The following is a 22682-nucleotide window of genomic DNA, read 5'->3' on the forward strand; positions in this document are numbered from 1 at the left end:
TGATCCGTTCCCAATCTGAGCAATTCAGTCCGAAACATTCAGTCGGTCAGTTCCCCGAGGACTCACCCAGCGCGATTCCACAGCTCCAAACACCATCAGCTCCTCCGCACCTGCGTCTCTCACGGACCCCACCTACGGGACACTCCATGTCACCTCCGGGCGTCCACACAGAACACCGACCTCCACTCCACAGCAACGGCCTGGACCCACGCGCTCTTTCTCGCTCTCTGACCCTCATTTTAACCGGGCGCTATCCGAGCTTCCGGAGCGGGGCACGGCTCCCGCGCCGGCCGGCGCGCTCCGTGCGTCGCTCCGTGTGCTGCGCCCAGGCGCGCGTCTCCACTCAGATGGACACCAGAGGCCGTACCGCAGCGGGCGCACCGGGCCAAAGCCGGTGGACATTTCTTTCAGACGCTACGTCAATAAATATCCATGTTTTTCGTCAGCCTCACTTCCTGGTTCCACGTCCGTCCGGAGGCGCGCAGTCGATGACGTCACCATTACTCCACGGGCCGCAGCGCGACCTTTCAGCTCCCCCTGGTGGCGGGAGCCAGGTTGTACAACTCAATTTAAAGCAGATTAAACAACGTTCATAGGGACTCTGCAATGTCCCAGCTTGTCTTAACAATGTTGAGTTCAAACGCTCCCTCTTTTCTCAATCTTTCATCAATTCTCATCACCTTTGCTGCAGCTGCACTCGACCCCCTCAACATGCTTTCCTCTATCCCTCCTCTGTACCTACATTTTACTGCATGTACCATCAACGCACCATCTTCTCTGCGCTGGCTCTTTACCATCCACTATCATTCTGGCTTAAGCTAATCTTTTTTTCGCCCTCCGTTCATGCTGTTCATCGTTCCTACTCTTCTCACGTGAACTCTCAAGCTTCCTTTTCTTTTCTCATGCAACCTTCACACCTCATAGGCTCACAATTCATGCTTCCACTAAATTACTTTCATGTCACATTCAGCTGTCTGGCTTCACCGCCACACGTTAGCCACAGGCATCTTCAAAGATTCTGTTTCTAGCATTCCAGCAGGTTCTCATCTTCTCCTTCGCATATTACCTTAAGTAAAAAAAACAAAAACAAAAATCCCCGGCTCTGGCTTTTCATGCTACCTCATCTTACCATGCTCAATAGCTCAGCTCACAGCTCAATAGCTCAGCTCACAGCTCAATAGCTCAGCTCACAGCTCAATAGCTCAACTCACAGCTCAATAGCTCAACTCACAGCTCAATAGCTCAACTCACAGCTCAATAGCTCAACTCACAGCTCAATAGCTCAACTCACAGCTCAATAGCTCAGCTCACAGCTCAATAGCTCAGCTCACAGCTCAATAGCTCAGCTCACAGCTCAATAGCTCAGCTCACAGCTCAATAGCTCAACTCACAGCTCAATAGCTCAGCTCACAGCTCAATAGCTCAGCTCACAGCTCAATAGCTCAGCTCACAGCTCAATAGCTCAGCTCACAGCTCAATAGCTCAACTCACAGCTCAATAGCTCAACTCACAGCTCAATAGCTCAACTCACAGCTCAATAGCTCAACTCACAGCTCAATAGCTCAACTCACAGCTCAATAGCTCAACTCACAGCTCAATAGCTCAACTCACAGCTCAATAGCTCAACTCACAGCTCAATAGCTCAACTCACAGCTCAATAGCTCAACTCACAGCTCAATAGCTCAACTCACAGCTCAATAGCTCAACTCACAGCTCAATAGCTCAACTCACAGCTCAATAGCTCAACTCACAGCTCAATTGCTCAACTCACAGCTCAATTGCTCAACTCACAGCTCAATTTCTCAACTCACAGCTCAATTGCTCAACTCACAGCTCAATTGCTCAACTCACAGCTCAATAGCTCAACTCACAGCTCAATAGCTCAACTCACAGCTCAATAGCTCAACTCACAGCTCAATAGCTCAACTCACAGCTCAATAGCTCAACTCACAGCTCAATAGCTCAACTCACAGCTCAATAGCTCAGCTCACAGCTCAATAACTCAATAGCTCAGCTCACAGCTATAGCTCAATAGCTCAACTTACAGCTACAGCTCAATAGCTCAGTTACAGCTCCAAGCTACTACTACTACGCCCCAGAGCATCCACGCTCGCCCCAGAGCATCCACGCTCGCCCCAGAGCATCCACGCTCGCCCCAGAGCATCCACGCTCGCCCCAGAGCATCCACGCTCGCCCCAGAGCATCCACGCTCGCCGCCACGCTCGCCCCAGAGCATCCACGCTCGCCGCCACGCTCGCCCCAGAGCATCCACGCTCGCCGCCACGCTCGCCCCAGAGCATCCACGCTCGCCGCCACGCTCGCCCCAGAGCATCCACGCTCGCAGCCACGCTCGCCCCAGAGCATCCACGCTCGCAGCCACGCTCGCCCCAGAGCAGCCACGTTCGCAGCCACGCTCGCCCCAGAGCAGCCACGCTCGCCCCAGAGCAGCCACGCTCGCCCTAAAGCAGCCACGCTCGCTAAGAGCCCCACCGGCAACATGTTCACTCCAAGCACGAATCTCATCAGCAGCCGCGCCCACGCGCTCGCCCCGACCCGCGGCAGCGTCCTCATGCTCGCCCCAATCCATGTATTCATTTCCCAGAACCTCTCTCTGAGCCACCGGGCACAGGGAAGTCTACCACAGAGCCACCGGGATACGCCCCTCTGGTTCTCAACAGTCTCTCCTTCGACCCTCTGCTCGCACAGAGTCCGTTCTCCACTCGATCTTCCAACTCTTCATTCATCCCTCCCTTAATCACTCATCCCGCTCTATTCCCCCCCCCCCTCCCCTTCCCCATTCATCCAAACCATTCGACCCCTTCCCCATTCATCCCACATCCCACTCAAGCTTTCCTGCGTCCTCACCAGGGTCTCATCGGGCACCGGGAAGCAGTCTCTCTCCGGAACAGTCACCGGGCACCGGGATGCTCATCCATCTCACATTCCCTCCTCCTTTTCAGAAGAAACATCTCTCAACATGCACCTTATCCACCGCACATCGGTTGGCGCATTGGAGACCGCTCGGAGCGCTCCGGCCCCTTCCAACCCATTCCAGCTGCAGTGCGTACTACACGGTCCTCAGGCGCTTAGTCTCCTCTACCAGGCATTCACATTATGCCAGAATTATACCCCACTATCGTTCTGGACATTTTGGGGGTTTGATCAGTCGGAAGGCTTATTCAACATCTCTCTAGTAGATCAATAAGGGATATCTTACTATGCGCAACTCATAATACTCAATCTATTCCCCTCTATCAATCCGTCTCTTGCATTGCTCATACTCAAGTCACCGTAATTGACCAACTCCTACTCTCGATTCACCGTCCCAAATCCGACGCTCTACGATCGCTTCAATTCCTACTCCTTAATACTACTACCCTCATATCTTTCATTCCTCTCATTCTCAATCTCATTCATCTCAATTAAGTTCCCTCATTCATCGCTCATATTGACTTCCTTGCTACCCGCAACTCGTTAACTCCTAAATCCATGCAAACATTTCGCTCTCCACTCCGGAGCAAGGAGACTCCACCATAAATCCAGTTCTATCGACTGTCCGTTCAATCCTATCACTCTTGCATCTTATTCTCCATCTGCTTCCGTCGACGACCACAAACGCTAAAACACTCTTCAAATGTACCAGAATTAACCCTCGTCTCAGTAACGGACGGACTGCTTTCGATTTCATCCAGCTACTCTTCAGAGTGCTTGGCTATCCAGCTCCTCTTCCCCCGTGCCACTCGTAACATTATTTTCAGCCAGGCTTACGTCAAGATCCAGATCAACTTCCTTCATTTAAATCATTTTGGGGTTCTGAATCGGCTGGGCTGATTACCCGAGACAGAGCCCCCATCCTGAGTCTCTACCCAGCCATCTCATCGATCTCTCTCTCGCTCTCGCTCTCTCTCTCTCTCTTGCTTTATCGCTCTCTCTCTCGATATCGCTCTATCGCTCTCTCTATCTCTCGCTCTCTCGATATCTCTCTCTATCTCTCTCTATCTCTCTCGATCTCTCTCTCTCTCGATAGCTCTCTCGCTCTCTCGATCTCTCTCTCTCGATATCTCTCTCTCTCGCTCTCTCAATATCTCTCTCTCTCTCATCTCATCGAGCTCTCTCTCTCTCTCATCTCATCGAGCTCTCTCATCTCATCGATCTCTCATCGACCCATCATGACTTATCAATAAACATTCTTTCGTATTTCATTGTTGTGGCGTGGTCCTTGCTAGTGAATGTCTAAATAATTGCAGCTTTTGCTATTTGACATGTGCTATTTCAAATGGATTACGATATATTGTGCAGCCCTTCCTATAGACAATTCAGTGTGTGACTAAATAAAAGGAAAGAACATTACAATTGTGATTCTTCTCATACATCTCCAACCAAATCAAACCTCTGGATCCAGTGGCTGTGCTTCATTTAGCCAAATTACTGTATGTCTTGTATTCTCCTTTTTTGTTCATTGTAAATAATTGGCTTACAGACTGTTATATATACTATTAATGTTCTATTTGTAAAAAAATAAATAAAAAGGTGCTAATCCGTAGACTAAACCTTATTTTAATATGGTCCTCTGGCTGTCTTTTATTATTTTATATTTTATGTTGTTTTTAATTAGTTTTCATTTGATTATATATATTTTGTGTTGTTTTTTTTGTATTTGTTTTTACTGGGTTTGTACATATTTATTTATTTTTTTTATGTATTTTTTCTTTTTTAACATATTTTACTTGTTCTTGTTTTGGACTCAGCACTTTGGAGACTTTGTGTTGATAAAATGTGCTATAGAAATAAAGTTGGATTAGATTGTATAATACCTCTAACATCTTACGTAACGTTATATTGTCCACTTTAAAGGAGAACTATTAAACGCCTTTCTAAATCCCTCTGATGGTTGAACGTTTCAGTATTATTGAGCTGTTCGAAGAGGATTGAGAGGCATTTTTCCAAGTTGTCGGTTAGAACAATCCCAGTGGCCTGAAATGCACTATAAAACCAGCTCTCTTCATAGACTAATGGACGCCTCTTGATTGGTAGACGAAACACCGAAGCGCTGTAAACTGAGAGTTGCCGTTATTGACAAAGAATTCAAACTTTGTCGTAAACTTTTCTCTGCATTTTAATTGGACTTTCCCCCATCATCTTGACAGTGATCGACAGCAGATCAAATTAAATCGGGGCGGCTTCACGTTCGGCTCCCTTCTCTGTGACGCTGGGTTCGACCGACCTCACGACTATTCAAAACAGCCCACTTTTCATCCTTAATTAGTTTTCTTTGCTATTTTAGACCGCGTCCGTCTGCAATATATAAACCGACACACCGAGCGGCCCCAGCCACCGCCATGGAGTCCATTCTGTCAGAGCAGTCGGCCACGGTGGACGAGCTGGTCGAAGCGTGCGTCCAAGCCTTCGGTAAGCCTATGATTAGCATTCCGACATTCATTGTGATTAAGACCGTCTTCATTTACGCGCTGACCTTGGAGCCTTTGTTCAGAGCAGATTAGCGCGGGGGGTTGGAGCAGGTGTTGGGTGGAATGTAGAGCCAAGCGTTATTGTGATTGACTGTTTCCCTGTTGCAGATGAAAAGGGCGCGTTGAAGGATGCGTCCCTGGTGAGGATGTTTATCATGATGCATCCTTGGTATATACCCTCCACGGACTTGGCCAACAAGCTGGTGCTCAAGTATCCTTTTGGAAAGTATTCAGAAAAGAGAGCAGTGAAGTAGAAAATCTAGAGGAAGTCCACCTTTTTTTCCATGTAATCTGTTTAGCACTGGAGCAGATCAATTGTAAAAGCTTTACTTGGGGTGAAAATGAGACCGCTGCGTGTGTTTTATTCTCTGGAAAGCATGGTAATGTTTAATTGCTTTACTGGGATGGAAAACTTTGCTCTGGCCTCTCTGAAAGTTGTGAAAAACGCATATAAACTTATCACAATGAATAATTAGGATGCTCTGAAAGCATTAGGGAAATGGGTTTTACATTTGGACCGCTACAAACAAATGATTAATTAACCTAAATGTTATTCTTTAAAAAAGGGTTTCAAATACACTGCCTGTCCAAAAAAAAAGTTGGTTCCTGGATTTAACTAAGCAAATACAGCAGGTACAAGGCTCCTCCTGAATAACTGCTGCATGAGTGATGCAGTGAGCGGCTTCTCATTTCTGAAACAATCATGTGGAAAGACGAATCCCATGGTCATTGATGAGTTGTCAGTGTGTTTGAGAAGGGCCAGATCATAACAAGATGGTTATTCATGATTATTGAGATTTTGACCAAGTGTATTTCATTTTCTTTCTTTCCGGTTGTCAAACATTCCTCAAGCTTTGGCTGCAAAGCAAATGATTCTGTTGCGACTTGTTTTTGGACAGACAGTGTTGGTTTTAATGGACTAAGAGAACACGTAGATGCTTCAGCTCAATATCCTGGTGAAGGGGTTTTGACGCGAAACAGTGACAAAATAGTAATATGTCACAAATAGAAGCCTATCCGTAAAATATACATCATTACCGTATTCAAATCGGTATTTTGAATGCTATTTGCTATATTGATGAACAGAGGACATTTGAACAGAGAGTGTGTACCTAATGGAGGCATGTTTATTCTGCTGTGGGGAAAAGAAAAGATGTGAGACACTGTGTACAGCGCCCTTGACTGTTGGTTCAGGTCTCAAGAGGAGAGCTGCTCTGCTCAACGCCGCACCAGAATTGTCCACCTTCTCAAGTAAAACTCACAGCTTCTCTTCATATTCCTACAGAACCTTCTTAAGGCCGCAGTTATTTTATTACTTAGTTTACGGATATAAATCAATAATCTAAGTGCGGCGGATCCTTAAACCAAGTAATAAAATAACTAAGGCCTAATCACTAAATAAAACACCTTAGACACATTTGGTATTGTTCTGATAAAAAAGTCAGGACTACAAGTTGTCCAAATGTGGCCCCAAACTCACTGTGTTTGCATGCGCGGCGGGATGTGGCCTAGTACAATGCATGTAAACCTAAGAACTCCGATTACATCTAGAGTGTTGCATCCAGTTGAATTGAGAACGCCAGAACTGATGGTTAAATGATTTTTCATTGTTTCCATTTTGTGTCATTCAACCAACGCAAGAGCTTGGCAAGAACAGAAAAAGAATAATTACTGTTTTGTCCTTGTAATCACCGTGTTGCTAGCTCATTACATAACTGTTACGTAACTGTTTTCCCATACAAATTGCTCAACAATACATTCATTCATATTACAAAACGTGTTCCCCTGTCGACTGTTGCTAGATCTTTGTGTTTTAATAACTTTCACTGCGTTTTTTCTTCTTCTATTTTTTCACCATTATCCATAGCTTACTTTACTTTACGTCTTTTCATCGACTGCCAAGTAGATGACCGTTTCACTGTTACTTCCGGTCACACAGGAAATTACCAAAATAAAAGCGTAACCTTATAACACAATGTAAACGCACTAAATTGACCTTTACAAGTGGTCTTACACGTTTTGGAGGCAAAGACGAGTTCAGTTTGGTTGTTGAGCGCACTCCGAGCTCTCTGTGCACGTAAACGCAGTGAACGACATGCGATGGTTGGAGCTGGAATCAAACGATCGACCTTCGGGTTTGGCGGGTTTGATCACTGCTACTTCCTTCAAGTTGTAAATACTCGCTCACTTTTGGCAAACTACAGCAAGAACCTCCGAGAAGCATCCGACACACATAGGGCGTTCAACAAAACATATTTCAAGCTGTCCTCGGGCAGAAAACCCGCCCGGTCTGACCTCCCTCTGCCGTCTCCCACTTTGTCCCCTCTGGTCTCTGGTCCTGCCGTCGTCGTCGGGGCAGGTATTGGATCTCGGAGTTCCCCGCAGAGTTCAATCTGAGCCCGGAGCTGGCCGAGCAGATGAAAGAGTTCAAGGAGCTGCTCAGCACGGAGGGAGAGGAGAGCCACAGCAAACTCATCGACATAGACAGTGTGTGAGTCCTATGTACAACCGCGACAATATCATGGCCTTTGTGCGCCGTTGTATCCGAGACAAAAGAGCTTTTCAACAGACTCCATTCTGATTTGAAAAGGTTGAGCCCGTGTAAGCATCATGTAACTTTTCTAGGAGAGGGTTTGACACCTTCTTGTTGCCATGGAGATGCAGCGCTTGTTCTGCAGTGGTGAGAAGTAACAAAGGACAAAATAAAAGTACTGTACTGAAGTTAAATGTTTGGGTATCTGTGGTTTACTTAAAGGGTGTATGACAGGTTTTTACGATTTTCTCATTTGGACTTAATTTGGTGTATTTATACCTATTAAAAATATTCGTTTTACACCAATCAAGTAACTGTTTGTGGAGGAAAGTGGAAAAATGTGTAGAAAAGGACAGGAAGTGACATCACACTAGGGACACTCATTAAATCCAAAGTTAAAGCATAAATTACACAAAAGAAACAACATTTTTGACCCTCTAAACATGAAATCATCATAATAAACATGCTCTAATTTATTTGTTTATTTGTCACATACATTTTTTTGTTTTACATTAGATGAGTTTTGGCCCAATGGTTGCTCATCAATTATACCCAGGAAGTCAAATTATAAACCTAAAAAATTAGCATTAACATTAGAAATATATTTATCTTAAATCCATTTTAGTTCAAGAGAAGTCCAACCTGTCAAGGTCACTTTTACTACGGATACTTTTTACTTCTACTAGATATACAATCTATCCCATTACATTTGTTTAACTGGTAGAATTTTGTGTATGTGCTACTTTTACTTCTTCCTCCACTGTTGGTCTGGAATATTCCGCACTATCACTTATCACTATCACTATCACTTAAAACATTTTTGATCAATTGAATGAAACCTAGATAGATGAGTTAAATGTCATACTGTGGAACGTTCCAGGCAAAGCAATAACATCTCCATGGAGACAAACCCTCCACTAGAAAACTTGCAGTGCAGCTTCAAATTCACTCGTTCAAATATTGTCGCGTTTTTCTGAATACATTTTGTTAAATGGATGAAGGGCTAAATATCGACTCATCAGTGTGTTCAAACAAGTACAACACACTATTAGCATGTAGCAGTAAGCGTTCACACTGCTAACATCCTCAAATGTCACTCAATTGTGCTATAAATGTGATTATCTAACAAATAAGTACAAATTGTGCTCATTTTATTTAATATCTGCACTGAACACAATTCACACAATTTGTATTTTGCCATAGTTTTATTCCAAACACGAACATTGATTTGATATATCCTTAATTACACTTGTTTAACTCTTTAAAATTTGTTTAATCTGTATTCCCTGCACTGTGGCCTCAAATAGTGCCCAGTAGAAATGCAGTTCTATCAAAGATGAACTATTACACAAACTTTAGCTCAATATCATCAAAGTTAGCCCTTTTATATAATATGTCAGACTTTACTCAGCTCTGATACGATTTCTAACATTTGTCAACAGTTCGAATATATATTTTTAACAGACTTTGAGCAGATATGTATCAGGAAAACAGTTTGTTTTCCAAGATGACATTTTATTGAACAGAACCAAGTAAAGTTACAATAGAAACTTCTGGACCAAATATACACCACTTGCGGCCATTTTGGATTCAGAACTATTACAAAAGTCCTAATTTTCCCATTTACAACAACAAATTACATCGTATAAAAGCACAGTTGTTTTTTAAAACACAAATGTGGCTTTGTTGACGTGAAACGCAATGATTAGCATTTGTAATTAGCATACAGGTCAAACCTAATGGAATCTTCGAACAACTGAAACATTCTTTGTATTTGAAACTTTCCATGTGTATGGTATTACCGCCGCTTTAAATATTAATTATGTTTTTGGACAATTTTTGAGCTTTTAGTACTTATATTATCAACCGCCCCTTTATTAAGTCAGTTAAAAGCCGTTGAAAATGGCTCTGAATATCGTCTCTGACTGCTCCAAGCTGCCGGAAACCATTGTGACTTTAAACTTGATTGTTTCTAGTATGTGTACATTTGTCTGTAACGTGTGTCTGCAGCCCGTCCTACAAGTGGAAGAGGCAGGTGACCCAACGTGTCCCTTCTGTGTCCAAAAAGAGGAAGATGTCTCTGCTGTTCGACCACCTGGACTCGAGTGAACTGGCAGAACACCTCACTTTTCTAGAGTACAAGTCCTTCTGCAAAATCCTGGTGAGTATTTTCAAAAACTACTACTACTTCTCCTACAACTGTTCACCTTTCTGTTCCTTTCACTGTGGCGAGAGTGGTCTGACAGGTCTACGGACAAAGACCACTTGAGTTTGGTTGTATAGCGCATTCATTTTCCCATAGACTTTCTGAAAACATTCAAAAAGTTGGCTTAGGACTAATTCACTGTCATTTTATTTTAAATCTTCTTAAAACATTTAGTACAATTTTAGGTTTTAAATGTGTTTTTTGGGAGAGAAAACCACGGCACAGTCACAACGCTTAACTTTTGAAATGTCAAAAAGTCTAAAGGAAAAATGAATTGACTATAAATGTGGTGAGTGAATGATTGACGATCGAAGTTGTTGGCGCAGATTGGTTTTCACACAAAAGTTTACAGTATCATCATTTTTAAAAGACACTTTTAACCATGGTATAATATTGTTCCTTTGTCCAAAACATAACTGGAGTTGTATTTAGCTTAATTCACGCTGGTTTGATGCATCAAAACACATCATCATTATCTTATGACATGATTCCAATATCTTCTGCACTGTTATTAAAGTTCATAAATCATCACCAGACTCATTCTGAGCATTTCTGATTCAAATCACGATCATTACAACTGTGTGGCTACATTAGGATGTCAGAGGGATGCTAGCGTTTGTTTATCTCCCTTGTGTAATTCCCTCTGCTGCCTACAGTTGGAACCAAAAGGTCAGTTCTTAGCGTGGGAAACGCCAGATTTACATGTAATTTTTTTGGGTCACTTTTCTTTTTCTTAAACATTATGCTGAAGCAAAGATACTCAAGCACATGTTTAAATGTCAATAACGATACAAATAATAATTAGTTTAAATTAATTGTGTGAAAAATATGATTCAAGAAATTCCATCCTGTCCTACTACTACTACAGTCCTATTACTTACCCCTACTACTACTACCACTTTTACTCCGTATAGAACATGTTAAGGGGGAGTATTTTTGTATCTTTCTAAAAATATAAGATTTGCATAACATACAGTGGTGATAACAGTATTTAATTCCCAAATTGGCCCAAATTGGTCAATATGTTAGTATTTCCTTGTGTGAACTGCGGCCAGTTATTCATTCCTGTTGCTTGGTGATGCTTCTGGAAAGTCTTCTTTGTATTATAGGTAATTATTTGTGTCTGGCAAACATTTGGGAGTTATTCCGGGAAAGCTATGATTGTGCCAGATTTCAGCGTCATTTGTGGATATGGTGCTGGTACAAGTGGGCAGCTGTTAAATTAGCTTATACCTCAAACAATCTGACCTTTTGGTTGAGAGAAGAAATCATATGATATGGTTGTAATAAACTAAATGCAGTCCATGTGACACTGTTTAATTGGTTCAGAACCTACAATATCATACCATCTATAGGACTTCACTAGAATATAGAACTTTCAGGGATTTGGGCTTATGGTTCTCAAATGAAAGTCAACACAATCACAATATCAATCAAAAGTCTGCCTTTAAGCATTATTCCAAAATACTTCAGCCTAATCTAAACAGTAAATGTTTCTGCATGGATATATATATACCTGCCAAATATATTTCAACAAAAGCTTTCTAAATAGGCAGAAAATGGTGGGGGGAAAAATGAAACATGGGGAAATTGGGTTCGGGAGTGATATTATCTTGTTTGAATACATTTACTTTTGTATTTTACACTATTTGTGTATTTATTAGGAGATTATGACGGATGCATAGCATTTTTGATGAAGACAAAAACTTACAGAAATTTTGCCACACATTCGTTTTTCATTTTATCTACAAATATATTACATACTTTATCAGAATATATCATATTTATGAAGCTCAAATATCATTCTAAACCAAACTAATTGTTATTTCTGCACTGGAAATTCTAAATTGGTCTTAGTTTTTGTTTTAATCTTTGCATTGCCTTCGTTTATAGTCTACTTCTCTTTGCCTCAGTCTCCAGTCCATTCTCATGACGTTTAGAAATTGTATATAGCCAACAGTAAAGGTTCAAACTGTTCCCTTAGGTGTATTACAGTTGCTTGCTTGTTTCCTTGCAGTTCCAGGACTACCACAGCTTTGTGATGCACGGCTGCACAGTGGACAACCCCATCTTGGAGCGCTTCATCACCCTCTTCAACAGCGTGTCCCAGTGGATCCAGCTCATGGTGCTCAGTAAACCCACAGCCCAGCAGAGAGCTCTGGTCATCAGCCACTTCATCCGCGTGGCACAGGTCAGTGCTGCCAGCCTGTTCCTGCGCTCTACTCTTCTATGCTCCTACGCTCTACGCCAGGGGTGGGCAATTATTTTCCTCCGAGGGCCATATTCGAATCCAGGCAAGTAGCGGAGGGCCGGCCCGCAATTATTGGTGTGAAAAAGAAAAAATCCCAAAAATGAAATATCAAATAAAATATCACTTTTCTGTCAAATATAGGCTATTGAATATATTATTTAATTCATTTCACATTATATTTATTGAGGATACAAGAGCAGACAGATGCCTGAGGGCAACAAGGAAAAAAAAAAAAAAATCTTTTTAATATTACTTGGACAAGCTTGGCGGGCCGGATTGAAAGGCCTTGCGGGCCACATCCGGCCCGCCAGATGTGGCCCGTGGGCCGTAGTTTGCCCACCCCTGCTCTACGCTCTATGCTCCTACTCTTCTATGATCTACGCTCCTACGCTTCTACGCGCTATGCTCCTACGTTCTACGCTCCTACGCTGTACGCTGTACACTTCTACGCTGTACGCTCTATGCTCCACGCTCTATGTTCCACGGTCTCTACGCTTCTACGCTCTACACTTCTATGCTCTACGCTTCTATGCTCCACGCTCTACGCTCTACGCTTCTACGCTTCTACGCGCCACGCTCTACTCTTCTACGCTTCTACGCTCTACTCTTCTACGCTTCTACGCTCTAAACTTCTATGCTCTACGCTTCTACGCTCTACGCTTCCATGCTCTACGCTTCTACGCTCTACGCTTCTACGCTCTACACTTCTACGCTCTACACTTCTACGCTCTACACTTCTACGCTCTACACTTCTACGCTCTACACTTCTACGCTCTACGCTTTTACGCTCTACGCTTTTACGCTCTACACGTCTACGCTCCACGCTCAACGCTCTGCAGTAGGGCTGTGCTGTGTATCGAGGGTTTAACAAGCTCCAGATGTCGTCAATTGAGAGGTCCACAGTCAGTCCTTCGTCCGTAACGTGGTGTGGAGTATTTTGTTTTTGTTTTTGATGAGCCAAAATAATATTGAATAGAAAATGGTGGGTTTCTCATTCAGCACTGCCCTACTCTGCGGTTTGATTTGGAGGTTTTGCTCGGACCAATATTCTACACCGTCTGTGCACTGACTGACAGACTTTGACTGACAGGTGTGGGGACGATTGTTATTTTGACATGTGATGCACTGAAGAGCTTTGAAACTACTGCCTGAATCGAAAATAAACGTCTAAACCAAGATTGACATGTCAGACCTATGTGTAGATCTGTGAAAGTAAATGATAGGCGTATTCTGTATAATGATGTTTAAAGGGACTCTATGTAGCTTGTTCTGGGGGAGAGTCCAGCACCTGCAGTCTTCATGGAGATTGCTTTGCCTGGTGCCACCAAGCCAAGTTATAGATTTAATTTTACACTTTGGATTTGGAACACTCCATTTCCTCGGAGACAAGCAGATATAATCTTGCCAGAAAGATAAATGTATTGTATTGTTTGAATGTCCCGATCGCTTTCACTTAGAGCCTTTCCACACAACCTGGCTCACTCCAGATTGATATATGTAGCTCTGAGAATTGAGTTCTACAATCAACAACAACATTCAGCTGTTCTTCTTCATTAGAATAGTTTAGCACTTTCATCTATATCAGACAATTGTTTGAACATTACCTTGGCATGTTTCGTCAGACTCGTCACAAGATGATTGGCGTGACGTTGTTGGAGAAGTGTGTCCCATGTGTGGGAAAGTTGGAACGCTTCTTCATTCATTGTGAAAATTCCTCGTGCACTCGAACAGCAGCTCGTAAGACATATCACACCAATCATCTTGAGACGATTCAGACGAAGGTAGATTAATGTCATCATGTCTGATCTATTGTCCATTTTCTATTATCTGATTTAGAAGAACAACAAAACTAAACTAACATCCATCCGGTATGAGCCAGGTTAAACCTAAAAGCAGTAAACAGTGGTGAAATAATGCTTTTTAATTTTTTATTTTGCGTTATTGCTATTAATATTGTTCATCCTGATTGGATTAATGTGCAGAAGAATTTTGTTAATGATTTATTGATGGGCCTCAGCTGGTGCCCTCACCTTCTGTCACTGCTCCACACTGGCCCCTCACTGAGCGGGCCCCAGCAGAGAGTTTTAAGATGCTTTCCTGCAACATTTGGATTCGTGCATTGATGATATTTATCTGCGAGTGTACTGTGAATAACCTTTACCTCGCATGGGATCAATATTAACGCGTTAAACAAACTCATGAGAATCCATGTTGCGCTGCCACAGAAGCACATCAGACGGTTTTCTGTGCTTTTCTCTCAACTGGATTTAGCAAAAGTTACATTTTCGTGACACTTTTGGCCAAATCATCTTTAAATGAGCTTTTTTTCAGTCCATTTAAGAGACAAATACTGTTCTATTGTCAGTAACCAGATGGATGTTGCGCTCATAAATCAAGTATGATCTGGTTTTAGACGAGAAACATTATAACATTGATTTACATGATGGACCTATTGCCCTTTTACCTTTAATTGAACCCAAATGTTAAATGCATGTAGTTAATATGTAACTCGTAACACCTTCGTCCTCCTTACAGCGGATCCTCTGTAACCGGAGCACGTGCTGTGCCTGAGATCTGCTCTGTTGTGATTGTGATGTGTTGTCGACAGCACAGAAGGCACGGCGACACACTTGACATTTCACGGCTCGTCCCTTGGGGAGTGTTGGGTCTCTCTCACCTCACTCTCCTGCAAACGGCGCATGACGAGCTGCGAACCCACTCATTCCATTTTGAACTCTTTCAGATTCGTCTCATGTCATTGTCATCTATTGTATGGTCTATGCAAAATGTGCCTGAAATGTTGTAAAAGTCATTGAAACATAGTACATACGATGAGGAAATTCGATCTTGCGTTTGCGCATAGTGCGTTACGTTTTGTCGGAATTGAAGCTAATGCCAGACAAAATGTAGTGTAGCATACTTTGTGACTTTTCTGTTACAAAAATGCAACCCCGCTCAAAGAAATGGTAGTTTAGGCCTCATACGTACATCTACACAAGAAACTGTCGTAAAACAATGTACAAATACTTACTTTAATTGAAGAGTGTGTCAAAGGGACCCCAGAAAAGGTGAAATTACTTGTGGGGTGCGATGTGGTTCGATAGTAGGGAGCACGTCACATTCCAATACTGTAAGGCAGTTCTTTATGGTCAGATTGTGTTAAAGGACAAATATTATGCATTATTAGTATTGTTATTAGCTTTTAACATGCTTTTGATTGTCTTTACTTTCACATCTGATGATTTAGAACTAAAACAAAGTGAAAAAAACAAAAAACGACTGGCTTTTACCACACTAAGAACTGTCCATTTGGCTCCATCTATTGGCTGCATTGGGAAATACATAGAAGAGAGAAAGAAATGCTAGCTTTCCTTTGACATACTTATGTAGCCACGCAGTTGTAATGATTGTGATTTAATGGCAGAAATACTGGTGAAGTCTGGTGATGATTTATGGACATAAAAACAGCACAGAAGATGTCGGAGCCATGTCATAGGTAGAATATGACATCACACATCCGGGAAAATAAGAATGGAGTGTTTTGGACGCTTGGGGGAGAGGACTTTCTTACCAGGATTCATCATACTAGCATTAATGAAATTATCACAACCCTTCAATTTCTACTTTTACTTCTTTAGTTACTACTATTTCTACTGATCCTAGGGGAACCACAGCTTACAACGCTACTCATTATGGAGGACTACTGCCGCCAGAACTGCTCCTGCTACTTCTACTATTACTTTGGTGTAATGGTAGATGTAATACCATTGCTCTATTAATGCTCAAGTTGACGCGACTACCTCAAATTAGCTGCAGATTTTTTACAAGAAATATTTGAAATCTCTAAATCTACTGCATCTACACTTAGAATAGAAATTGATGTGAATTGCTCTCACATCTTGTACTACACTAGATTAAATGGATATAACACCAAGTCTGTTTAACTGTCCATAGGCGGCCTGCTCTTTGGTGCATATCGATTGTAGAGTGTGTTTGTTGCCTCACATGATGTGCCTGGAAGCCTGCCCACACAGCTGCAGTCTCATTGATCTGTATTCACCTTATTCTGGAAGCCCGTCTGAGCGCCGTCGTACGTCACATAATCCTTCTTCTGGTTCTATTAGTTAACACAGGGCTGCCGATCTCCAGAGAAAATAACACGTTAAAAAGCTGTTTTCAGGCCCTCCAGGGAATCGGTGCATTGTTGACTTGTTGGTCACATGAACGTTGTAAATTTTACACAAATCAATCTACTTTATAGCATATATTTTAGCTGCAAGACTTTTCCCTCTTTCGCAATTTAAACCAATGGAAATTCCGCTGGACCAGAGGTGCGATTACAACGGAAGTGGCAATCGAGTGGGAAAAGTGGGCGGAATAAGGTCAATAGGGAAACTCCACACAAGCGAAGGCCACATGGAATCCTGCCGAGTCCAATCACAAAGTATTACCACGCTGATGCAGTTACAAATCCGAAACAGGTCAGTTGACTGATAGTAAGACATGTTCTATATAGATACAGTCAGCAATGCATCATACAGAAGGGGTGTGGTCTGGCATAACACTACTTTTTCTTTCTTCTTAAAAGTTTCCCGCTGAATTATGTGTATTTTAAGGACAACTTATTCAATTTGAGTCACAATTAAAGAGACGATACCTGATTTTATTTTGTTTCATTCACAAAAATTGCTCTTTACATCATGAACCGATATGTTAAAAGCTGCTAAATACGGTATTTTTGAAACTGTAATATAGACTCCATGCAATTTACAAAGCCTTTAGTTGGGTATAAGCTAAAGCTACTGACAAGGACACCTCCTTTCAGTCGCTAAGAACTTCAATCTGACGATTTATTCCCAGTCATGGTGCATGATCAAGAATGACAAAAAAGTAAAACGACGGCAGACGATTGGAGAACTATATGGTAACAGCTGCATAAGACGAAAAAAAATCCTTGAAGTTCAAAGCTATTGTTACTAGACTTGTTTGGACTGCTTCATTCCTCAGTGCGCTCTTGCGACATCTGCTTGACACAGTCATTTTAGTTTGAGCTTGGATTTTGTCCTGAGACCGTATACAGCACCCTTGGTTTGATCCTGTTCATGTCCTGGTTCTCACCTGGTCTTTGCAGGTTCATTTCTGAGTTTAGGCCCTGTTAAGTCCCCATTCTGAAAATGTGAAATAGCTACAGATGCCAAAGGGATTAAGAGCAGTTCAAAAACCTTGTGTGATGCCGCATGGAACTTGAAGTAAAATGATTTATTTTTCTTTTTATGGTGGACAGAAGCTTCTCCAGCTGCAGAACTTCAACACCCTGATGGCGGTGGTGGGAGGCCTCAGTAACAGCTCCATCTCCAGACTCAAAGACACACAGTCACACATCAGCGCAGAGACCAACAAGGTGAGAGAGGAGCCACAATAGTCACTCTCAAGTCAACTTTATAACGGTTGAAATGTAGGCATATTCAAGTATTGTAATTCATTAAGACGACACATTGCTTTACAAGCTTTGTGTTTTAAATCCATTCTTTCCTTTCACTATGGGGTCAGTTGAACCAGGCTTGCTGCCATAATGGTGAGCAAACCTTTAGAGTTTTCACTTTTATTTGAGTGTAGAGACAAGTTAATTGAAAAATATGTATGATTATTTTATAAGGTATAGGTACAGGACTCGTTTAATCAGAAAAGTACAAGTTTGATTAGTTTTGGTCTTATGTGTTACATTAATGTAAATCGAAACATCCTACAATGTATATGTAATGGTTAATTTTCCGATTGTACACAGTTTCCATACCTACTCAAAAAGTGTCTCAACTTCCCATCTCCCCTATTTGGAATGAATAATTAGGAGAAAAGAGTGAATTAGAGCTTAATGAAGGTATTGTATAACATTATGCAACAGCAAATATCATGTAATTTCTCATGGATGCTGTTTGCGTCTACAGTAAATTAGCTGAACCAAGAAGGCTTACCTATACAGTTTTGCTATATGTCAAATATGCTATATGTAAAAGCCATCATGCTATTATGCACAGAGAAGAAGTGCCTCTGATCTGTTTACATTCCACAGCCAAACACAGCGCAGCAACTCTAACGTCATTTCTAAGCTATTCGTAATGTAAACTAGCTAATACCTTCACTGGCTACTCGTGAGCCGTGGACCTGATCAGAAACTGATCTGTGCAGAAGATGCTGCTGCAGCATGTTCAGATCAGGCCAATTGTTTGGCAAGAAACATGCAATTCTTCACTAGAATGTGTTCCATATATTTCTATTTGGATCAGTTGGTTGGATGTATAAAGTTATTAGAGCAGAATGGATTTATAAAAAAGTGCTTTGTGGATAAACATGACATTTCTTACATTTTCTTATTCAGAGTAAAAACATGACCCATTTGGTAAATTTTTAAGACCCTTTTTTCAAAAATGTATCGGGATACGTATCGTATCGCGAGGGTCTTGGCAATACCCAGCCCTAGTACAATATATAGCTAACGATTACTTTTTATAACTTCTATAGAATATTACGATTAAAACAATTCTATATTATGTATTTTTCAGATTTTCAACAGTCTAATCGAGCTGGTCACCTCTTGTGGAAACTACAGCCAGTACCGCAAGCGGTTTTCCGAATGTTCTGGCTTCCGTTTTCCGATTCTTGGAGTTCACCTAAAAGATTTGATCGCCGTCCAGGTAGCGCTGCCAGACTGGGCAGACAAAGAGAAGAAGCGAGTGAACTTAGCCAAAACGCAGCAGCTGTACGCCATTTTACAAGAACTGGCGCTGATCCAAAACACTCCGCCCAGCATAGATGCTAACACGGATTTGCTAAATCTGCTAACGGTAAGTGTGGAGAAACAATAAAGTAACTAGCATACAACTTCAAATATTTGACACCATTTTCAAGAACTAGCACTTATCTCAAACACGTTTCTGTACACAGATGCTAACACAGATGCTAACACAGATGCTAACACAAACCTGGAGATTAACCTGGCAGAAAACTGACAGATGAAACAATTTTTCTTATTAATGTTCCAAAAATGGGTGGTATTATTTTAAGATAAGATAAGATAAGATATTCCTTTATTGTCCCACATGGGGAAATTTCATTGGTGCAACGCAGGTAGATACAGAGGTAGATACAGAAGAACAGATCACTTATAGGAAGTCTGAAAAACACTTTCAGTAGAAGATCTCCTATAAATAAATAAAAACTCCCATAGACAAATAAATAAATACATACATAAATACCATTGCATGTGATCACGACAGTAATTGCACATGAATATGTGTCACGACAGCACATAGATTGCACATGAATTTCACAGTAATTGCACATGAATTGCACATGAATTTTAAGCAACGTTACTCTTTTTTTACCTTCTACAACATAAATTCATGCTATTACTATCAGTAATATATTAAGTTGTTTGAATTTTCTGTTATATATTTGAATATTTATTTCAACAGTATTAAACTCTTGCAGTTTGAGATTATGACATTACCAAGAAGGTGAACTCAATTACACGTCTTTTACTGTCCTCCTATAGCTGCTATTGTTATTATGCTACCAATACTATAACATACTACATTTTTTCTGACCATAGCTGAACATTTCAAAAGTGATGGTTCAAACTTCAAATCCTTCATTTACTTTTGCAAATCAATAAGTCATTTTCTCGTTCTCACAAAGAGAACATGCTTTGGTGGATTGTTTCAAATTGTTTTGTACAAAGCTTCTTCTTACTATCATTTGCTTTTGTCAGACTGTAGTTGCATTGTAAGTGTCTCATCTACACGGACCAACCATTTCAAACATGTGGGTCTGACCTCCTCGCTTGGAACATTGGAATTTTCCAAACTTTTATGCATAATGAGATATACATTGACATTTGCATCAATCTGAAGATTGGCTTTATGTTATTATGTATATCTCATATTAAATACAAATTTGGAAAATGCCAATGATAATTGAGTTAATCAATTGGCCTAGTTCCAAACAATGAGGTAATAAACTGCCTTGCCCATAAACAGTTACTACAGGAAAAAGCAACTGTAACCGGACAGAGTGTCCAGAGAGTGACCACTGCACAGAGCCTTCTCCAGCCCGTCCCAAACACTCTCACAGATATTAGTAGATTAGTTCTGCTTCTCCTTAGATGTTTTCTTTGCTCGATGCCAATGATTCTACTCTTCTACACGCAGTGTCCCAGAATGTACCGAAGCCACTTTAACAGCCACTTTTAAAAACTTTAACAACCCACCTCTTGGATTGCATTTGGAAAAGTACAAAAACGTTGATTTCATTGTGAACCAACTCACTCACGGGCACACACACACACACACTCACGGGCACACACACACACACACACACACACACGCACACACACGCACGCACACACACACACGCACGCACACACACACACACACGCACGCACGCACGCACGCACACACACACACGCACACACACACACGCACACACACACACGCACGCACACACACACGCACGCACACACACACACGCACACACACACACGCACGCACGCACACACACACGCACACGCACGCACGCACACACACACACACGCACGCACGCACACACACACTCACACACGCACGCACACACACACTCACACTCACACACACACATGCGCACACACTGTCACACACATGCACGCACGCACACACAGACACACACAGAGACACACACATGCACACACAGACGCACAAGTGCACACACACATGCACACACACAGATGCACGCACCGACACACACATGCACACACATAGACGCACAAGTGCACACACATGCACACACACATGCACACACAGACGCACAAGTGCACAGACACACACATGCACACACACATGCACAAGTGCACACACACACGCACACACACAGACACACAAGTGCACACACGCACACACACGGACGCACAAGTGCACACACGCACACACACAGACGCACAAGTGCACACACGTACACACACAGACGCACAAGTACACACACACAGACACACAAGTGCACACACACAGACACACACATGCACACACACACAGACGCACAAGTGCACACACACAGACACACACATGCACACACACACAGACGCACAAGTGCACACACACAGACACACACATGCACACACACACACAGACGCACAAGTGCACACACACATGCACACACACATGCACAGACAGACGCACAAGTGCACACACACATGCACACACACAGACACACAAGTGCACACACGCACACACACGGACGCACAAGTGCACACACACATGCACACACACAGACACACAAGTGCACACATGCACACACACAGACACACAAGTGCACACATGCACACACACGGACGCACAAGTGCGCACACACACATGCACACACACAGACACACAAGTGCACACATGCACACACACAGACACACAAGTGCACACATGCACACACACGGACGCACAAGTGCACACACGCACACACACGGACGCACAAGTGCACACACACATGCACACACACAGACACACAAGTGCACACATGCACACACACGGACGCACAAGTGCACACACGCACACACACGGACGCACAAGTGCACACACGCACACGCACGTTAATGAATTACAAACAATCCCAAATGACTATATACAAATATTGTTATTTTTACAGTCAAACATAGATTAGAAGCTGTGGTAACTAGAGACCAGCGTTTTCTGAGTTTGAATCATTATAACATTGTTCCATCATCAAAAACATGCCGTTGTATAGTTTCATTAGTCCTGTTTAGATTGCAAGTGTGATTTCTGAGCTCTCAGTCTAGAGGACTTCTGTGCAGTTTTCAAGTCCATAAACCCCGACTGGACTCCTTCTGAGCAACACATGGGTCTATGAGCATGCCAGTCACGTTGACTAATGGCTTGATTTATGAATGTTTTCCATTGTTTATTCCAACTAGTGACAGCAGAGGGCGCTCCAATGCCTAAAGGCCACGCTGGAAACAGAGGTTGTAGTTTTTAAACTGTTCTCCAGAGTAAGACGTTATTTTAAGTACATAAAATGTAAAATACTAATCCCAAAGCTTGTTTAAAAGTCAAACAATGCAACAACAATGCAAACCACTTTCTACTGTACAACATGTGAAACTAATGCATACTCTGTGGATATAAAAGGAAAAAGTTGGACGAATATTGGTTTGCAGATGGGATCATTGGAACGCCATTTGTGAAGTAT

At 42.2% G+C, this 22682-nt stretch overlaps 1 protein-coding gene across 3 annotated transcripts in view; it reads left to right on the forward strand.

The window, feature by feature from the left end:
* The first annotated feature begins 5332 nt into the window (after nt 1–5332).
* Nucleotides 5333–22682, forward strand: part of LOC140371760 (RAS guanyl-releasing protein 2) — a 47848-nt gene continuing 30498 nt past the window's right edge. For 2 of the 3 annotated variants that reach the window (XM_072458966.1, XM_072458967.1), the window contains exons 1-8: nt 5333–5409; nt 5577–5679; nt 6663–6719; nt 7828–7959; nt 10012–10162; nt 12225–12398; nt 17743–17859; nt 19019–19300. In XM_072458966.1, the coding sequence (XP_072315067.1) occupies nt 5340–5409; nt 5577–5679; nt 6663–6719; nt 7828–7959; nt 10012–10162; nt 12225–12398; nt 17743–17859; nt 19019–19300 (1086 nt within the window). In that variant the 5' untranslated portion in view covers nt 5333–5339. Of the gene's footprint in view, nt 5410–5576; nt 5680–6662; nt 6720–7827; nt 7960–10011; nt 10163–12224; nt 12399–17742; nt 17860–19018; nt 19301–22682 lie in introns of those variants that run through there. The other variant, XM_072458968.1, reaches the window with a different exon arrangement.

The sequence above is a fragment of the Eucyclogobius newberryi genome, unplaced genomic scaffold (genome assembly GCF_026437365.1).
Source record: "Eucyclogobius newberryi isolate DKJ021-1_F unplaced genomic scaffold, fEucNew1.0.hap1 SCAF_22, whole genome shotgun sequence".
In the NCBI taxonomy this organism is placed as follows: Eukaryota; Metazoa; Chordata; class Actinopteri; order Gobiiformes; family Gobiidae; genus Eucyclogobius; species Eucyclogobius newberryi.